Below are 18,912 nucleotides of genomic sequence, written 5' to 3'. Positions count from 1 at the left end.
CAACCCCCTCCTATAGGTTAACTCCAACCCTGTTCCTGGAGAGCTACCCTCCTATAGGTTAACTCCAACCCTGTTCCTGGAGAGCTACCCTCCTATAGGTTAACTCCAACCCCCTCCTATAGGTTACCTCCAACCCCCTCCTATAGGTTAACTCCAACCCTGTTCCCGAAGAGCTACCCTCCTATAGGTTAACTCCAACCCTGTTCCTGAAGAGATACCATCCTATAGGTTAACTCCAACCCTGTTCCTGAAGAGCTACCCTCCTATAGGTTAACTCCAACCCTGTTCCTGAAGAGCTACCCTCCTATAGGTTAACTCCAACCCTGTTCCTGGAGAGCTACCCTCCTATAGGTTAACTCCAACCCTGTTCCTGGAGAGCAACCCTCCTATAGGTTAACTCCAACCCTGTTCCTGGAGAGCTACCCTCCTATAGGTTAACTCCAACCCTGTTCCTGGAGAGCTACCCTCCTATAGGTTAACTCCAACCCTGTTCCTGAAGAGCTACCCTCCTATAGGTTAACTCCAACCCTGTTCCTGGAGAGATGCCCTCCTATAGGTTAACTCCAACCCTGTTCCTGGAGAGATACCCTCCTATAGGTTAACTCCAACCCCCTCCTATAGGTTAACTCCAACCCTGTTCCCGAAGAGCTACCCTCCTATAGGTTAACTCCAACCCTGTTCCCGAAGAGATACCATCCTATAGGTTAACTCCAACCCTGTTCCTGAAGAGCTACCCTCCTATAGGTTAACTCCAACCCTGTTCCTGGAGAGCTACCCTCCTATAGGTTAACTCCAACCCTGTTCCTGGAGAGCAACCCTCCTATAGGTTAACTCCAACCCTGTTCCTGGAGAGCTACCCTCCTATAGGTTAACTCCAACCCTGTTCCTGGAGAGATGCCCTCCTATAGGTTTTAGCCTTGGCTAACAGGGTTGGAGAGCCACGTTGTTCTAGTGTGTGTGTGTGTGTGTGTGTGTGTGTACCTTGTAGTTCTGGTTAGACTCGAAGTTGGACAGTGGTGTGTTACAGGCGGTAGAGAAGGGCATGACTTTCACCCCGCGGTACACCAGACCTTTATCATACAGCTGCCTGAACACCCACCTGGGGAGGGGGACAGGGGACGGGGGACAGAGAGGAATAACAGTAAAAATAAACACTGTTGAAATGTTGTGAGGAGTAACACTGTAAAACATTGTTTCACTATTAAGCCAATATTTCACCCAAAACGTCACCGAGACATAAAGTACAGTGTCTTCAAAAAAAGTATTCATACCCTTTGACTTTTCCCACATTTTGTTACGTTACAGCCTGAATTGAAAATTAATTCAATTTAGATTGTGTTACTGGTCCTACACACAATACCCCATAATATCAAAGTGTAATTCTGGATTTCAAAATGTTTACAAATCAATTTAAAAAAAATTAAAAGCTGTTTTCAATAAGTATTCAACCTTTTTTGTCAAGCCTAAATAACTGCAGGAGTAAACATGTGCTCAACAAGTCACATAATAAGTCACATGGACTCTGTGTACAATAACAGTGTTTAATATGATTTTTGAATGAATTCCTCATCTCTATCCCCCACAAATTATCTGTAAAGGTCCCTCAGTCAAGCAGAGAATTTCAAAAACACATTCATCCATAAAGACCAGGGAGGTTTTCCAATACCTCGCAAAGAAGGGCAGCTATTTCCCTTACTTAAGGGAATTGTTTAAAGGCTTCCCAGCCGAAACAGTTCAGAACAAGTTTGTGCAAAAATGATGACTACATTGTGTGACAGGGTTTTTTTTCTCTCCAGCTGTTCGGGAACAACAAAAAAAATTGTGGAGGCAAACTGAAGTTCAGAGCAGAAGAGTCTTGTCCCGTTCGTCTGTGATTGGTCAACGGTAGCGATTCTTCAATAAAAGTCTTTGTTGACATAAAAAAAATATATTGAAAAATACTGCACCATTCGTTAAAAATGTAAAATTGCACAACTAAGATCTCTTCATCAAAAAAAAGGTCAAAATGAATGACAGATTTTTTGGGGAGTTATTTTAGTTTAATTCGGACTCTTTTGGAGGTTCCCTGGTTCCTCCTCGTCGTTTCATCCAGGTCTTCCTGCAGCTCTCGTGTCAAAACGGTAGTTGACAAGTAGTTGCCCGTCAGACATAGTATCCAAGTGGACTTTCTCCGTCCCTAAATACTCTTCTTTAAAACATTTACCTTGATGATCCTGTCGTTCTTCATCATCAGACACGATAATGTATCCAGCCATGGTCTCTAATTGTAACTAGCAGTTAAGGGAGCTTAGGAGGTGGATGTTTTGTTTTTTTGCAACTGTCAACTTAGATAAAAAGTAACCTGAAGTGTGACTTCATATTTAAAATGGAAAGTTAAGTGAAATATGACATTTTCTTTTCAAGAAATCCCTTTAGGAAAAGCTTCATGCAACCCACTTAGAGATAAGACAAGATTAAAGGGGAAAAGATAAGGGGGTGGGGAATTAACTTACGGTGTTTTATGGAATCGGGTCCTGTCACTCATGGCTCTACTGTCCACAGCCACTATGACATCAAAGTATATGCAATCGAAAATCACATCAAAACACTTACCATCACAACAGTATCGTGCTTTTAAAACTCACCTCGCTGTGATTGGTCAAATCGAAGAGAAAAAAAAGGTTGAAAACTGAGTGTAAAAACATGGTAGTTGTTTATGTTGTTTCAAAGTCTAACACAACGAAATAAGCAGCGCTTTCTAATGTGATTCATTACAAACATCCATATTAGAGCTTAAGCCCCCCCCCCCCCCCACAAAAAACAGAATTAAAATGAGGATTGTGCCATTATACAATTTATTTTTATTTATTTAAACCTTTATTTAACTCAGTTAAGAACAAATAGGAACAGTGGGTTAACTGCCTTGTTCAGGGGCAGCATGACAGATTTGTACCTTGGGGATTCGAACTTGCAACCTTTCGGTTACTAGTCCAAAGCTCTAACCACTAGGCTACCCTGCCGCCCCAATACATAGCCTACTGCATATTACGCATTGGCAGATTTTTTACTGATTTAAAAAGTCTTTGGTACATAATTGGTCTAGCCTATACTACAACATTAAACACGGTCTAGTAATCGTCTTTGAGTGACTGTATTGTTATGCGAAGTGGATGGACTGGTTACCTTATGGGAGAGAACGTGTAGCCCTAGGCAATGCTGTTGGTTCATTGATTGTGCATGACGGCGTACAGTTAGCCTACAATTATAGTGAAAATCCTACAGGCAAAACCCTACAGGAAACCCTGGTTCAGTCTTCTTTCCAACAAATACTGGGAGATGAATTTACCTTTCAACAGGACAATAACCTAAAACACAAGGACAAATCTACACTGGAGTTGCTTACCATGAAGACAGTGAATGTTCCTGAGTGGCCGACTTACAGTTTTAACTTAAATCTGCTTGAAAATCTATGACCTGAAAATGGTTGTCTAGCAATGATCAACAACCAACAACCAATGAACAACCAGAAGTTTACATACACTAAGTTGACTGAGCCTTTAAACAGCTTGGAAAATTCCAGAAAATGATGACATGTCATGGCTCTAGAAGCTTCTGATAGGCTAACTGACATCATTTGAGTCAATTGGAGGTGTACCTTTGGATGTATTTCAAGGCCTACCTTCAAACTCAGTGCCTCTTTGCTTGACATCATGGGAAAATCTAAAGAAATCAGCCAAGACCTTTTGTAGACCTCCACAAGTCTGGTTCATCCTTGGGAGAAATTTCCAAATGCCTGAAGGTACCATATTCATCTGTACAAACAATAGTACAAAATTGTTAACACCATGGGACCACGCAGCCGTCATACCACTCAGGAAGGAGACGCGTTCTGTCTCCTAGAGATGAACGTACTTTGGTGTGAAAAGTGCAAATCAATTGCAGAGCAACAGCAAAGGACCTTGTGAAGATGCTGGAGGAAACAGGTACAAAAGTATCTATATTCACAGTAAAACAAGTCCTATATCGACATAACCTGAAAGGCCGCTCAGCAAGGAAGAAACCACTGCTCCAAAACCGCCTTAAAAAAAGCCAGACTACGGTTTGCAACTACACATGGGGACAAAGATCGTATTTTTTTGAGAAATGTAATCTGGTCTGATGAAGGAAAATTATGTGGATATATTGAAGCAACATCTCAAGACATCAGTCAGGAAGTTAAAGCTTGATCGCAAATGGATCTTCCAAATGGACAATGACCCCAAGCATACTTCCAAAGTTGTGGAAAAATGGCTTAAGGACAACAAAGTCAAGGTATTGGAGTGGCCATCACAAAGCCCTGACCCATAGAACATTTGTGGGCAGAACTGAAAAAGCCTGTGCGAGCAAGGAGGCCTATAAACCTGACTCAGTTCCACCAGCTCTGTCAGGAGGAATGGGCCACAATTCCCCCAACTTATTGTGGGAAGCTTGTGGAAGGCTACCCGAAACGTTTGACCCAAGTTAAACAATGTAAAGGCAATGCTACCAAATTGAGTGCATGTAATGAGTGCATGTAAACTTGACCCACTGGGAATGTGATGAAAGAAATAAAAGCTGAAATAAATCATTCTCTCTACTATTATTCTGACATTTCACATTCTTAAAATAAAGTGGTGATCATAACTGACCTAAGACAGGGAATTTTTACTTGGATTAAATATCAGGAATTGTGAAAAACTGAGTTTAAATGTATTTGGCTGAGGTGTACGTAAACATCCGACTTCACCTGGATGTAAATTAGATATTTCTGTATTTCATTTTCAATAAATGTGCAAAAGAAATTCTAAAAACATGTTCTCACTTTGTCATTATGGGGTGTTGTGTGTAGATGGGTGAGAAATGTTGATTTAATCCATTTAATCCATTTTGAATTCAGGCTGTAACAACAACATGTGGAATAAATCAAGGGGTATGAATACTTTATGAAGGCTCTGGACAATGCAATGTGCAAGGACATTATCCAAGACAAACCAGGGACAAACGTGGTGCTCTGTAGCTCAGTTTGTAGAGCATGTTTGGGCCAACTTTTTGGCTCGAGGGTCACGTTGTTTTTGTTTTTTTAATTCAACGGTGTGCCGCACAGATTTCTTAGTGGCCGTTTGTCAAAATATATATTATAATATATATTATAATTTTTACAAACTCGGGCTGGAATGAACGGGCTCGTGGGTTGAACAGGCCGGGTTGAACGGGCTCGCGGGCCATAGTTTGTCACCACGTTGTAGAGCGTGGCCCTTGCAACGCCAGGATAGTGGGTTTGATTACGCGCATGACGAAGGCAACGTGGATAAAAATCGTCTCGTAAATGGCATATATTACACTCCATTCTCTAACAACAGGATTCAGCCAACTCACCAGACCGTCTCCATGAACCAGGGGTACAGAGTCTTGTAGTCGTTCTTAAAGTCAATCCACCGTCCCATCCTGGTTACAGAGATCTGGCGGACAAAAACAAAGACTGTCACGACTCCTGATGAATACAGCACCTTGGACAGACTGTAATAACAGTGACTCCTGATGAATACAGCCCCTTGGACAGACTGTAATAACAGTGACACCTGATAAATACAGCCCCTTGGACAGACTGTAATAACAGTGACTCCTGATGAATACAGCCCCTTGGACAGACTGTAATAACAGTGACTCCTGATGAATACAGCCCCTTGGACAGACTGTAATAACAGTGACACCTGATAAATACAGCCCCTTGGACAGACTGTAATAACAGTGACTCCTGATAAATACAGCCCCTTGGACAGACTGTAATAACAGTGACACCTGATAAATACAGCCCCTTGGACAGACTGTAATAACAGTGACTCCTGATGAATACAGCACCTTGGACAGACTGTAATAACAGTGACACCTGATAAATACAGCCCCTTGGACAGACTGTAATAACAGTGACTCCTGATAAATACAGCCCCTTGGACAGACTGTAATAACAGTGACTCCTGATGAATACAGCCCCTTGGACAGACTGTAATAACAGTGACACCTGATAAATACAGCCCCTTGGACAGACTGTAATAACAGTGACTCCTGATGAATACAGCACCTTGGACAGACTGTAATAACAGTGACTCCTGATGAATACAGCCCCTTGGACAGACTGTAATAACAGTGACTCCTGATAAATACAGCCCCTTGGACAGACTGTAATAACAGTGACTCCTGATGAATACAGCCCCTTGGACAGACTGTAATAACAGTGACTCCTGATGAATACAGCCCCTTGGAGAGACTGTAATAACAGTGACTCCTGATAAATACAGCCCCTTGGAGAGACTGTAATAACAGTGACTCCTGATGAATACAGCCCCTTGGAGAGAGTGTAATAACAGTGACTCCTGATGAATACAGCCCCTTGGACAGACTGTAATAACAGTGACTCCTGATGAATACAGCCCCTTGGACAGACTGTAATAACAGTGACTCCTGATGAATACAGCCCCTTGGAGAGACTGTAATAACAGTGACTCCTGATAAATACAGCCCCTTGGACAGACTGTAATAACAGTGACTCCTGATAAATACAGCCCCTTGGACAGACTGTAATAACAGTGACTCCTGATAAATACAGCCCCTTGGACAGACTGTAATAACAGTGACTCCTGATGAATACAGCCCCTTGGACAGACTGTAATAACAGTGACTCCTGATAAATACAGCCCCTTGGACAGACTTTAATAACAGTGTGCAGTAAGTCGGAGCATAATGTTATCAGCAGTAATCAAAACTGTATTGGGACTGAACAACTATTGTGGAATACAGTTACGGAACACTTGAGGAATATCAAATGCAAATAATCAGGATTCAAATGTAATTACATAGTGTACCAGCCCTATGTAATTACATAGTGTACCAGCCCTATGTAATTACAGTGTAATTATATAGTATTTGTATGGTTGTTTGCGCACCTCCCATTCGCTAGCGTATCTCATGACGATCATCCTGCATTGCCTGTTGTACTCAGCAATCCCCATCTTGGCCACATCGGCCGGTCCCTTGATGTCCAGGGTCTTATCAATCTCATACTCCTGTAATTGTACAGAAACACAGAGGGAGCATTAGGGGGTTTATCAATCTGTAATGGTATAGAAACACAGAGGGAGCATTATGGGTAAATTGGCTGTTTTACAAACGGTAGGCTACCACATGGGACTTCATAAAAGTGTATTGCGGGCCGACACTGCATAGCCTAGACTGCTATTCTATGAGGATTGGAGGGCAGCAATTGTCTTGGTCTTGCCAAGCGCAGCATATCAGCCAGGACCGAGTCCGATCAGCGTTGATTAGTCTATAAACTATTATTTACTAGCAAGCAATGAAAATGTGCAATGTATAAAAGAAAGTCCACAAATCAACAACAAAAAATTACAAAAATGCCATATCACTCTACACCCCCACTCATCTAGCGGTTAGCTCCTCCAGCATCACTACACCCCCACTCATCTAGCGGTTAGCTCCACCCTACACCCCCACTCATCTAGCGGTTAGCTCCACCAGCATCACACTACACCCCCACTCATCTAGCGGTTATCTCCTCCAGCATCACTCTACACCCCCACTCATCTAGCGGTTAGCTCCTCCAGCATCACTCTACACCCCCACTCATCTAGCGGTTAGCTCCACCCTACACCCCCACTCATCTAGCGGTTAGCTCCACCAGCATCACACTACACCCCCACTCATCTAGCGGTTATCTCCTCCAGCATCACACTACACCCCCACTCATCTAGCGGTTAGCTCCTCCAGCATCACTCTACACCCCCACTCATCTAGCGGTTATCTCCTCCAGCATCACTCTACACCCCCACTCATCTAGCGGTTAGCTCCTCCAGCATCACTCTACACCCCCACTCATCTAGCGGTTAGCTCCACCCTACACCCCCACTCATCTAGCGGTTAGCTCCACCAGCATCACAATACACCCCCACTCATCTAGCGGTTATCTCCTCCAGCATCACTCTACACCCCCACTCATCTAGCGGTTAGCTCCTCCAGCATCACACTACACCCCCACTCATCTAGCGGTTATCTCCTCCAGCATCACTCTACACCCCCACTCATCTAGCGGTTAGCTCCTCCAGCATCACTCTACACCCCCACTCATCTAGCGGTTAGCTCCACCCTACACCCCCACTCATCTAGCGGTTAGCTCCACCAGCATCACACTACACCCCCACTCATCTAGCGGTTATCTCCTCCAGCATCACACTACACCCCCACTCATCTAGCGGTTAGCTCCTCCAGCATCACTCTACACCCCCACTCATCTAGCGGTTATCTCCTCCAGCATCACTCTACACCCCCACTCATCTAGCGGTTAGCTCCTCCAGCATCACTCTACACCCCCACTCATCTAGCGGTTAGCTCCACCCTACACCCCCACTCATCTAGCGGTTAGCTCCACCAGCATCACAATACACCCCCACTCATCTAGCGGTTATCTCCTCCAGCATCACTCTACACCCCCACTCATCTAGCGGTTAGCTCCTCCAGCATCACTCTACACCCCCACTCATCTAGCGGTTAGCTCCACCAGCATCACACTAGACCCCCACTCATCTAGCAGTTAGCTCCTCTAGCGGTTAGCTCTTATAGCACCACTCTACACCCCCACTCATCTAGCAGTTAGCTCCTCTAGCGGTTAGCTCTTATAGCACCACTCTACACCCCCACTCATCTAGCGGTTAGCTCCACCCTACACCCCCACTCATCTAGCGGTTAGCTCCTCCAGCATCACTCTACACCCCCACTCATCTAGCGGTTAGCTCCACCCTACACCCCCACTCATCTAGCGGTTAGCTCCTCCAGCATCACTCTACACCCCCACTCATCTAGCGGTTATCTCCTCCAGCATCACACTACACCCCCATTCATCTAGCGGTTAGCTCCACCAGCATCACACTACACCCCCACTCATCTAGCGGTTATCTCCTCCAGCATCACACTACACCCCCACTCATCTAGCGGTTATCTCCTCCAGCATCACACTACACCCCCACTCATCTAGCGGTTAGCTCCACCAGCATCACACTAGACCCCCACTCATCTAGCGGTTATCTCCTCCAGCATCACTCTACACCCCCACTCATCTAGCAGTTAGCTCATCTAGCAGTTAGCTCCTCCAGCATCACTCTACACCCCCACTCATCTAGCGGTTATCTCCTCCAGCATCACACTACACCCCCATTCATCTAGCAGTTAGCTCCTCCAGCACCACTCTACACCCCCACTCATCTAGCGGTTAGCTCCTATAGCACCACTCTACACCCCCACTCATCTAGCGGTTAGCTCCACCCTACACCCCCACTCATCTAGCGGTTAGCTCCTCCAGCATCACACTACACCCCCACTCATCTAGCGGTTAGCTCCACCAGCATCACACTACACCCCCACTCATCTAGCGGTTAGCTCCTCCAGCATCACTCTACACCCCCACTCATCTAGCGGTTAGCTCCTCCAGCATCACTCTACACCCCCACTCATCTAGCGGTTAGCTCCTCCAGCATCACTCTACACCCCCACTCATCTAGCAGTTAGCTCCTCTAGCGGTTAGCTCTTATAGCACCACTCTACACCCCCACTCATCTAGCAGTTAGCTCCTATAGCACCACTCTACACCCCCACTCATCTAGCGGTTAGCTCCTATAGCACCACTCTACACCCCCACTCATCTAGCGGTTAGCTCCTCCAGCATCACTCTACACCCCCACTCATCTAGCGGTTATCTCCTCCAGCATCACACTACACCCCCACTCATCTAGCGGTTATCTCCACCAGCACCACTCTACACCCCCACTCATCTAGCGGTTAGCTCCTATAGCACCACTCTACACCCCCACTCATCTAGCGGTTAGCTCCTCCAGCATCAAAGGACAGTTGGAAAGAGGAGGAAATGTAGAAAGGTAAATAGTAATCATTAGTAAACACTCACAATTTTTTATATTTTTTATTCTTTTACCTTTATTTAACTAGGCAAGTCAGTTAAGAACAAATTCTTATTTTCAATGACGGCCTAGGAACAGTGGGTTAACTGCCTGTTCAGGGGTAGAAGGACAGATTTGTACCTTGTCAGCTCGGGGATTTGAACTTGCAACCTTTCGGTTACTAGTCCAACGCTGCCACCCCGAATATTAGGTCAAGTTTATCTACATGAAAATAAAGTTAACAAAACTTATGAATGCAGGGCTATTTCAACGGTTTTGATGGTTATTTTATTTTCGTGGCGGTCTTCATCTATAACCGTCAGTTACGCGGTTATTCAATTACCGTCACAGCCCATAGCGACAAGTACAGTATCCCAAAGACATTCTTACCACAGGCAGGCCGTGACAGTCCCAGCCGAACCGGCGGTCCACGTGGAAGCCGCTCTGATGGGCGAAGCGAGTCACGATGTCTTTGATGGTCCCTGCCAGGATGTGACCGTAGTGGGGGAGACCTGTGGCGAACGGCGGCCCGTCATAGAACGTGTACCTGGAGAAGAGTTTACACATCATTCATAAAACAGATTCATCTTCTTCTTTTTTTTGTGTACTTACATATCGGGCTTAGTGATGTGTGGTTTCATGCACTCACTGCCCTACTATTCTGCATGTGTAAAAAGTTCACCTGTAGACAGACTTTATGTTAATAAGCTTAATCTTTGACTAAACAATGGTTAGAGGAATTCTGTCTACAAAACTCCTTCGATGTGGAAACTGCCTGTTACTGTTTGACAGTCAGGAATGACTCGACTGGTCCAGGTGGCATGGTCCTTGTACTTACTTGGGCCTGTTCTTGGACTGTTTGAGACACTCCTGGAAGCAGTCCTTGTCCTTCCACAGCTGCAGGATCCTCTTTTCCTCAGAAGGGAAGTGGATGGATTCAGGAACCGGCTCCACCATGATCACTGAGTGATAGAAACATCATAGTTAGTTGACTATTGGAGGGAAAGTGAATGGCAACCAATGATGATGTTACACAACAGCTCAACATTCTATAAATTCAAAACAAACATAACGTTAGCTAACTAGCACGCAGCAATTGTCCTTTCAGTAACGTTAGTTGGTTTCATATGCATGTTGGCTAATTCAGTTAACTGGGTTTATAACTGGCTAGTATCGATGTTGAATAAATCTAGTTATAAATTACGAACGAATGCATGCTAGTAACGACGTATCATTGCTGTGCACATGCAAGTGGGCTGGTTAGCTTAGCCGGCTAGCTCGCTAAGTACTTTCGACTACTCCGTGACACTGTACCCTCACGTTAGCATTCATATGGACGCATATTGCATCAACGATTGGGTAAATATAGTTTAATTGTACAACAGTTCAACATAACAATATTTAAATTCCCATTCAAGTAAACTCACATGTCTTTCTTTCCCCGGCTACCAACTTAGACGAACTGATGACAGGGAACTGATGCAATCAGAGGGGAAGCGGAAATGATGCATCACACCGACAGTAGCTGTGTTCGATTACACACACTAGAATAGATTTATTCCTAATTTCCCTTTTTTGTTACAATTTGTTATAGATGTAGATCATCAGTTGACTCCCTTTGCTGATCATCACTTGATTTCCCTGAATTTACAAGCTACTAAAAAATCAAAAGGTTTTCGAGGATATTGGTAATTAAACAACACACTTCTTAAAGATACTCCTCTCATTGAAAACATCAAATCATTAGCTAAAGATATTTTTGCAAGAAAAGACTTGGGTCATGGAAGTAGATGGGAATTTTTCAAATATAAAGTCAGAGTGGTAGCCATTAAACGCGCCAAAGAGCTGATGCAATTAAAGAACCATAGAGAAAAGGAGATGATGAGCAAGCTTGACAGTTTTCTAAAGAAAGATAATCTATCTGAAGAAGAGGAGTCTGTATTCAAGTCTTTACAACTAGAATTAGAACAGCTTTACACAGATCTGGCAAAGGGTGCCTTTGTAAGGTCAAGAGCAAAATGGATTGAAGAGGGGGAAAGAAACACTAGTTACTTTTTTGCACTTGAAAAGAGAAACTACAAAAGAAAATCTATAACTGCACTCAAAATGAACGATGTTTTATGCAAAGATCCCATTACAATATCATAATTTCTCAATTCCTTTTATGAAAACCTTTACAGCTCTCAATTTCAGGAAGATGGTTGTGAAAGCTACATTTGCCACATTCAGAATTGTGTCCCTGTAATTGAGGATGATTTCCACTCAGTTTGCGATTCACCTGTGTCAATTGGAGAAATTAGAGAGGCTCTGAATTCAATGAAAAAAGGGAAATCACCTGGCCCTGATGGCCTGTCAGTTGAATTCTATAGACAGTTTTGGGAGTTGCTAGAAGACCCGATTTTCAATATGTTTCAAGATTGCATTAAAAATGGGGAAATGGTCTCCACTATGAAACAGGGCCTTATTTCATTGATTCCGAAGCCTGATAAAGACCCTTCTCTCATTCACAATTGGAGACCAATTACTTTATTAAATGTTGATTACAAATTGATTGCTCTGGTTTATGCCAAAAGATTAAAGAAAATAATAGATACCATTATAAATGAGACTCAAACAGGATTTATGAAGGGCCGTCACATAAGCTCTAACATTCGTTTAGTCTTGGACCTTATAGATTATTCAGATGCAATTGACTCAAATGCGTTGTCCTATTTCTGGACTTCTGTAAAGCCTTTGACACAATTGAACATGAATTTCTCTTTAGGTCTCTTAAACTTTTTGGATTTGGTGAAAATTTTATTAAAGTAATTTGCATGTTTTACAAAGATATAAATAGTTCTATGCTACTAAACCTTAATACTTCCAAAAGATTTAGTATCAACAGAAGTGTACGACAGGGATGCCCAATTTCACCATTTTTATTAATTTTGGTTGTGGAACTTCTATCTCTAGATATTCTGAATAATGCAAATTTGTATGGCTTAACCATTTTTAACAAAGAAATCAAAATTTCCCGACTGGCTGATGATACTATTTTCTTAAGAGACAAAGACCAGGTCAAACATGCCCTTAATGCTATAACTGCATTTTCTATTGCAACAGGATTAATGCTGAACGTTTCTAAATGTGAAATCTTATGTTTATTTGACTCTGATGATAAAGAAATTGAAAATATTCCTGTAAAGGACTGTGTTAAATATTTAGGAATACATCTGTCAAAAAACCACTTAGTCAGACAACATTTAAATTTCTCTCCTAAAATTAAGAGAACTAAAAATATATTTAATAATTGTCTACAAAGAGATCTTTCTATACTTGGGAGAGTACTTCTGTCCAAGGCAGAGGGACTGTCTCGTTTTGTGTACCCCTCATTATCGTTATGTGTAAATCATGCTACTTGTAAAGAAATCAATAAGACCTTTCTTGACTTCATCTGGAAAAATAAGTCTCACAAACTCAAAAAATCAGTCCTTTCTAACAAAAGAGCTGAAGGCGGTCTAGAAGTGTTGGATTTTGTTGACATAAATAACACTTTCAAGATAAACTGGTTGAAAAGATGTTTGATCGATACTGATTCAATATGGTATTTCATTCCAAATAATGTGTTTAATAAATTGGGAGGTCTTCAATTTTGACTGAAATGTAATTATATTCCTGAAAGATTACCTGCTAAATTGGCTAGGTTTCACCAACAAGCTTTAATGGCCTGGAAAATATGTTTCCTGCACAATTTTTCCCCTCATAAAGCTCTTTTGTGGAATAATTCAGACATAACTGTAAGGAATAAGCCATTGTTCCACCCCAGCTGGCATGAGAGGAATATTGACTGTTCTTGATATTTTCGACAACAAGGGTAATATTCTCACATATGAACAATTTATAACATTGAAAGCGTTTCCAATACCTTTCAGAGAGTTTATTTCTGTGATCAAAGCCGTTCCCAGTGGTCTAACTACACCTATGAAAAGTCAACTTAATTTTGGGAAGAACAAGTTTTTGGGGTTCTGATGGGGGTACGATAGTTGAACCACTCAGATATTTAAGTTATATTCTTCAAGAATCAATGGCTATATATATATATATATCATGAATTTAAAGTCCAAAGATTGATCCTTTAAAAGACTGGTGCCAATGTATAGCTCTGGTCATCTCCATGTCCAAGCTGAAGGATGCCACAGTGCTGTTGGAAACGACAGCCATGGTGAGGTAGGAGAGCTAGGACAATTGGCTATTTTAGGAAATATAACATGAACAGTCAACCCTGTATTATTGAAAGGGATAGATCAGTAAATGAAGTTATATTGTAAGACGTCCAATCCTTTTTTTTAACAAAGCATAGCTTTATTGTGATGGTAACAAAGTCAATGGGACGTGGAGATAGAGTAGCCACCTAGTCTAAGGGGCTGCATCAGCGATCTTCTTGGCTGCTGCGTTGGCTGTCTTCTGACCCTTCTTGTTGTGCTTCTTAGCAAAACGCATGTTCTTCATGAACTTAGGGTCAACCTGGGGGGGGAGAGTGCGATAAAGATAGAGAGGTGGAGAGAGCAGTAAAGAGGGAGGGAGAGAAGTAAGGAGAGAGGTAAGGAGAGAGGTAAGGAGAGAGGTAAGGAGAGAGGGAGAGAGGTAAGGAGGGAGGGAGAGAGGTAAGGAGGGAGGGAGAGAAGGTAAGGAGGGAGGGAGAGAAGTAAGGAGGGAGGGAGAGGTAAGGAGGGAGGGAGAGGTAAGGAGGGAGGGAGAGGTAAGGAGGGAGGGAGAGAGAGAGGTAAAGAGAGTGAGTAAGTTAGATAAACTCTTCATATAGAAACAATACATAAAGTTAATTCAATAAAGTATAAATCTGAAGCGTAAGAAAACAGGAAGTAAGGATTGGTACAGGAACATCACATCCTCATGCGTAAACATGTGACCAGGATCCCTTGAAAAAGACCCTGCAGCAGAAAGGTTGAGTGCCAGTTGATATGGAGTTCCAATATATTTTTTTTAATGAAAAAGCGTGATTCTTGCACAGGCCCCATATCCTCCTTCACTAAGCATCTCACCCACACCTCCAGCACGTCATCCCTCCATTCAAAAAACAAAAGCGTAAAAAGAAAAACAGGTCACGTTAGCTGAATTTCAGACCAAGTGGACAAGCATGAATTGTTTTAACACAAAATGTCACAAAGCTTGTTACTCCCCAATTCTAAGGAGTCAATGTGAATTAGTTCAGAGCTGTATGACCAATCAAATCAATCTATGTCCGAATCAAATGTCCGAAATTATAATATGGCCAACCAAATGTCCGAAATTATATGGCCAACCAAATGTCTGAAATTATAAGATGGTCAACCAAATACCCGAAATTATTTGCAGAAACGTATTTAAATGAATTACAGTAGGCTGAATTATTATAGTGGATGGAACTGAGCAGGAAGCCTACCGATTGAAGTGATTTGTTTGACAATTAGAGGGGGTCCCTCCCACTTGTTTTGGGGGTCCAGGGTCACCCCCTAGATCATTTTTATGCAAGACAGAACAGCTCAGTTCTGGTGACTTTAAAAAAAATATAGATTTTACCCCAAAATGAATGAAAATAAAATTACACTGACAAAATAGAATCATTTCCTAAATTATTTTAAAATACTGGACCATGCATATAGCCTACGGTCTATATTACCAGATGTGCTATTAGCAATAAGCATTATCACGTGTAGCCCAAAAGATGCAGCGTAGCGACTATAAATAAATAGGCGGAAGCATGGGGTTATACCCATCTGCAGTTTCCCTATTGGGCAAAAGATGGGATCCGTAAACTAGTTAGTATCCTATTAGCACAATTGCTTCGCATTTCGATATTGTCTATGTAACAGTATAACTTTAGTCCGGCCCCTCGCTCCAACCCGGGCGCGAACCAGGGACCCTCTGCACACATCAACAACAGTCACCCACGAAGCATCGTTACCCATCGCTCCACAAAGGCCGCGGCCCTTGCAGAGCAAGGGGAACCACTACTTCAAGGTTTCAGAGCAAGTGACGTCACCGACCGAAAGGCTGCTAGCGCGCACCACCGCTAACTAGCTAGCCATTTCACATCGGTTACACGGGCGGTGATGAATAAAATAAAAAGCGGAGACTTCTACCTCCCAGTCTGATCATGAGTACATGAATACAGTATAAACCAGAGAGACACGTCCATACATACGGATGTATTTAGACAGGCTAATTCTAATCTTATTATTTATTTACCTTTATTTAACTAGGCAAGTCAGTTAAATCTTTGGCAGATGAGATCAGCTCTTTTGCCAACAATTGAGCAAAATATCAGAATTGGTCTGTCTGTGTAAATGAAGCATGAAGACAGGAGAGTAGCACCTGTCTAAAAGCTGTGCCATGCATGGTTTAGCCCCCCAGTCATGGCCCAAGGAGCTCTGGGAAGATGTAGGAATATACAGAACGCCGTCCTCACCAGCCCGAAGGCCGGGGACAAAGCTTGCTCTACGATGTCGTGGAACGGGACTGTACGTCACAGCATCGAAGTGCTACGCTCCCATACGCCACAAGGACAGAGCCACGTCACAGCATCGAAGTGCTACGCTCCCGTACGCCACAAGGACAGAGCCACGTCACAGCATCGAAGTGCTACGCTCCCGTACGCCACAAGGACAGAGCCACGTCACAGCATCGAAGTGCTACGCTCCCGTACGCCACAAGGACAGAGCCACGTCACAGCATCGAAGTGCTACGCTCCCGTACGCCACAAGGACAGAGCCACGTCACAGCATCGAAGTGCTACGCTCCCGTACGCCACAAGGACAGAGCCACGTCACAGCATCGAAGTGCTACGCTCCCGTACGCCACAAGGACAGAGCCACGTCACAGCATCGAAGTGCTACGCTCCCGTACGCCACAAGGACAGAGCCACGTCACAGCATCGAAGTGCTACGCTCCCGTACGCCACAAGGACAGAGCCACGTCACAGCATCGAAGTGCTACGCTCCCGTACGCCACAAGGACAGAGCCACGTCACAGCATCGAAGTGCTACGCTCCCGTACGCCACAAGGACAGAGCCACGTCACAGCATCGAAGTGCTACGCTCCCGTACGCCACAAGGACAGAGCCACGTCACAGCATCGAAGTGCTACGCTCCCGTACGCCACAAGGACAGAGCCACGTCACAGCATCGAAGTGCTACGCTCCCGTACGCCACAAGGACAGAGCCACGTCACAGCATCGAAGTGCTACGCTCCCGTACGCCACAAGGACAGAGCCACGTCACAGCATCGAAGTGCTACGCTCCCGTACGCCACAAGGACAGAGCCACGTCACAGCATCGAAGTGCTACGCTCCCGTACGCCACAAGGACAGAGCCACGTCACAGCATCGAAGTGCTACGCTCCCGTACGCCACAAGGACAGAGCCACGTCACAGCATCGAAGTGCTACGCTCCCGTACGCCACAAGGACAGAGCCACGTCACAGCATCGAAGTGCTACGCTCCCGTACGCCACAAGGACAGAGCCGTGGGAGAGCAACCTCACAGGATGTCCACATTAGGGCCCCTTCGTTTTGTTACATTTATATTATTGAGGCAAAGGCACCTACATCTGATTTACATAAACATCCAGGTGTGAATGACAACGCCCATTGATCTAAACGTGGCAACGTTACAAACTGCATACAAATCGTAACGGTCGATAGGCCAGCAGATCAATAATAAATACCCCTTTCATGGACTCGTAACGGTCTGGTCTGGGCTTCTTGATCCCATTCCTGTGGGCCTTACGGGCTGTGGACAGACAGGAGAAAGAGACTTGTCAACACGTTTATGGAAACAATGACCTAAAAAATGAAAACAGGATTCAGGCTACTCCTGCAGAGCTCTAGTCAATTTATTTCGAAAACGGACACAAACAACCGGGTAGGCTGCTGCTACTCCTGTAATGCCAACTACCTAGTTAGTTAGGCACCATCACTTGTATCTAGCTAACTAACTTAACTTCCTAACCATTCATTTCTACTCACACTGGTTGTGGGTGGTGTGATTCTTTGACTTTGCCATTTCTGTTCTGTGGATCTGTTGATGGAAGAGAAATTTGTTTAATTTCAGAACTGACCCAAAAAACCCACGCTGGAACTCATGTTCGCTACACTTACTACTTATACGATGCCGACTGACTAGCTAGCAACAAGCCGTAGGGGTTTGCAACGATGTAAACATTGACATTGTCGCCTTGTACGTGCTGAAAGCTTTGAGATACAGTTCCGACAGTATTATCCAAAACATTTGACACCTTTTCAATTTGGTGGAGTGTTTTCCTAGCAAGAATAGCTAGCGGGTAGAAAGGGACACCCAACCTAGTTATGTAGTTTTAATCATCCAAGCGGGAACAAATTTAGCAAATATAAAGATGCCTGTGTGGTTCGTGATATGTCCCGCTATAAACATACATGCATGGCTTATATGAATCTAAAATCACAGGAGGATTGATGCAGATTTACATGTTAGACTCAGGAGTGAAATTCGTTACCTGCCACACGTAAGAGACGACAACCGGAAGAGAAAGAACTAAACCGAACGAACCCAAATATGAATCAGGAGCGGAGACGGAAACAACGACAAGACGTTGAATGGGTGACACTGCCGCCTAGCGCCGTGTACAAGACATTACACCGTCAACATTTCCAGCCAGGAGGTGTCACTGTCAGTCCACATGATTTTCTACAACCGTGAACAACAAAGGTAAGGATAATACTACCGTGTGTTTAATATGTAAGAACAACAGGATAAAGTCATGTTAGGAATTACTTATTCTCGTTATCTGCCAGACCTGACCTCAAAATGTGACATTCAGAGTTTTTAAATAATCGTTGTAAAACACATTTTTAACAAGGCAGTCCTGCATAACTAGCTAGCCAGGCATCATCACAAGGTTGCTAATGCTAACTATTGACCTCACAATGTGACATGCAGGGTTTTTCC

The 18,912-nt window shown here is 43.7% G+C and overlaps 2 protein-coding genes and 1 pseudogene across 4 annotated transcripts in view; all 3 read right to left on the bottom strand.

The window, feature by feature from the left end:
• iars1 (isoleucyl-tRNA synthetase 1) overlaps positions 1–12,722 on the bottom strand; it is a 132,290-nt gene extending 119,568 nt beyond the window's left edge. For both annotated transcript variants that reach the window (XM_071337036.1, XM_071337037.1), the window contains exons 1-6: positions 11,381–12,722; positions 10,792–10,915; positions 10,344–10,500; positions 6,939–7,058; positions 5,374–5,456; positions 982–1,099 (exon numbers count right to left, since the gene is read on the bottom strand). In XM_071337036.1, the coding sequence (XP_071193137.1) occupies positions 982–1,099; positions 5,374–5,456; positions 6,939–7,058; positions 10,344–10,500; positions 10,792–10,910 (597 nt within the window). In that variant the 5' untranslated portion in view covers positions 10,911–10,915; positions 11,381–12,722. The remainder of the gene's footprint in view (positions 1–981; positions 1,100–5,373; positions 5,457–6,938; positions 7,059–10,343; positions 10,501–10,791; positions 10,916–11,380) is intronic.
• A 1,550-nt stretch (positions 12,723–14,272) lies between these two features.
• LOC139536481 (large ribosomal subunit protein eL29-like) lies at positions 14,273–18,611 on the bottom strand. 2 transcript variants are annotated; one of them, XM_071337038.1, is made up of 4 exons: positions 18,461–18,611; positions 17,955–18,006; positions 17,654–17,718; positions 14,273–14,456 (listed from the first exon to the last, which is right to left on the bottom strand). In XM_071337038.1, exons 2-4 carry the CDS (start codon positions 17,989–17,991, stop codon positions 14,349–14,351), a joined length of 210 nt encoding a protein of 69 aa, XP_071193139.1. In that variant the 5' UTR covers positions 17,992–18,006; positions 18,461–18,611; the 3' UTR covers positions 14,273–14,348. The 2 variants fall into 2 exon arrangements, with proteins under 2 accessions (XP_071193139.1, XP_071193140.1); XM_071337039.1 differs by having other exon boundaries at positions 18,432–18,504.
• On the bottom strand, positions 16,314–16,517 carry LOC139536614 (small nucleolar RNA SNORA73 family; annotated as a pseudogene).
• Positions 18,612–18,912: the final 301 nt, after the last annotated feature.

This window comes from Salvelinus alpinus, chromosome 12 (assembly GCF_045679555.1).
Source record: "Salvelinus alpinus chromosome 12, SLU_Salpinus.1, whole genome shotgun sequence".
NCBI lineage: Eukaryota > Metazoa > Chordata > Actinopteri > Salmoniformes > Salmonidae > Salvelinus > Salvelinus alpinus.
Note: the sequence above shows the minus strand (reverse complement) of the source record. Positions and strands in the feature narration are given on the sequence as shown.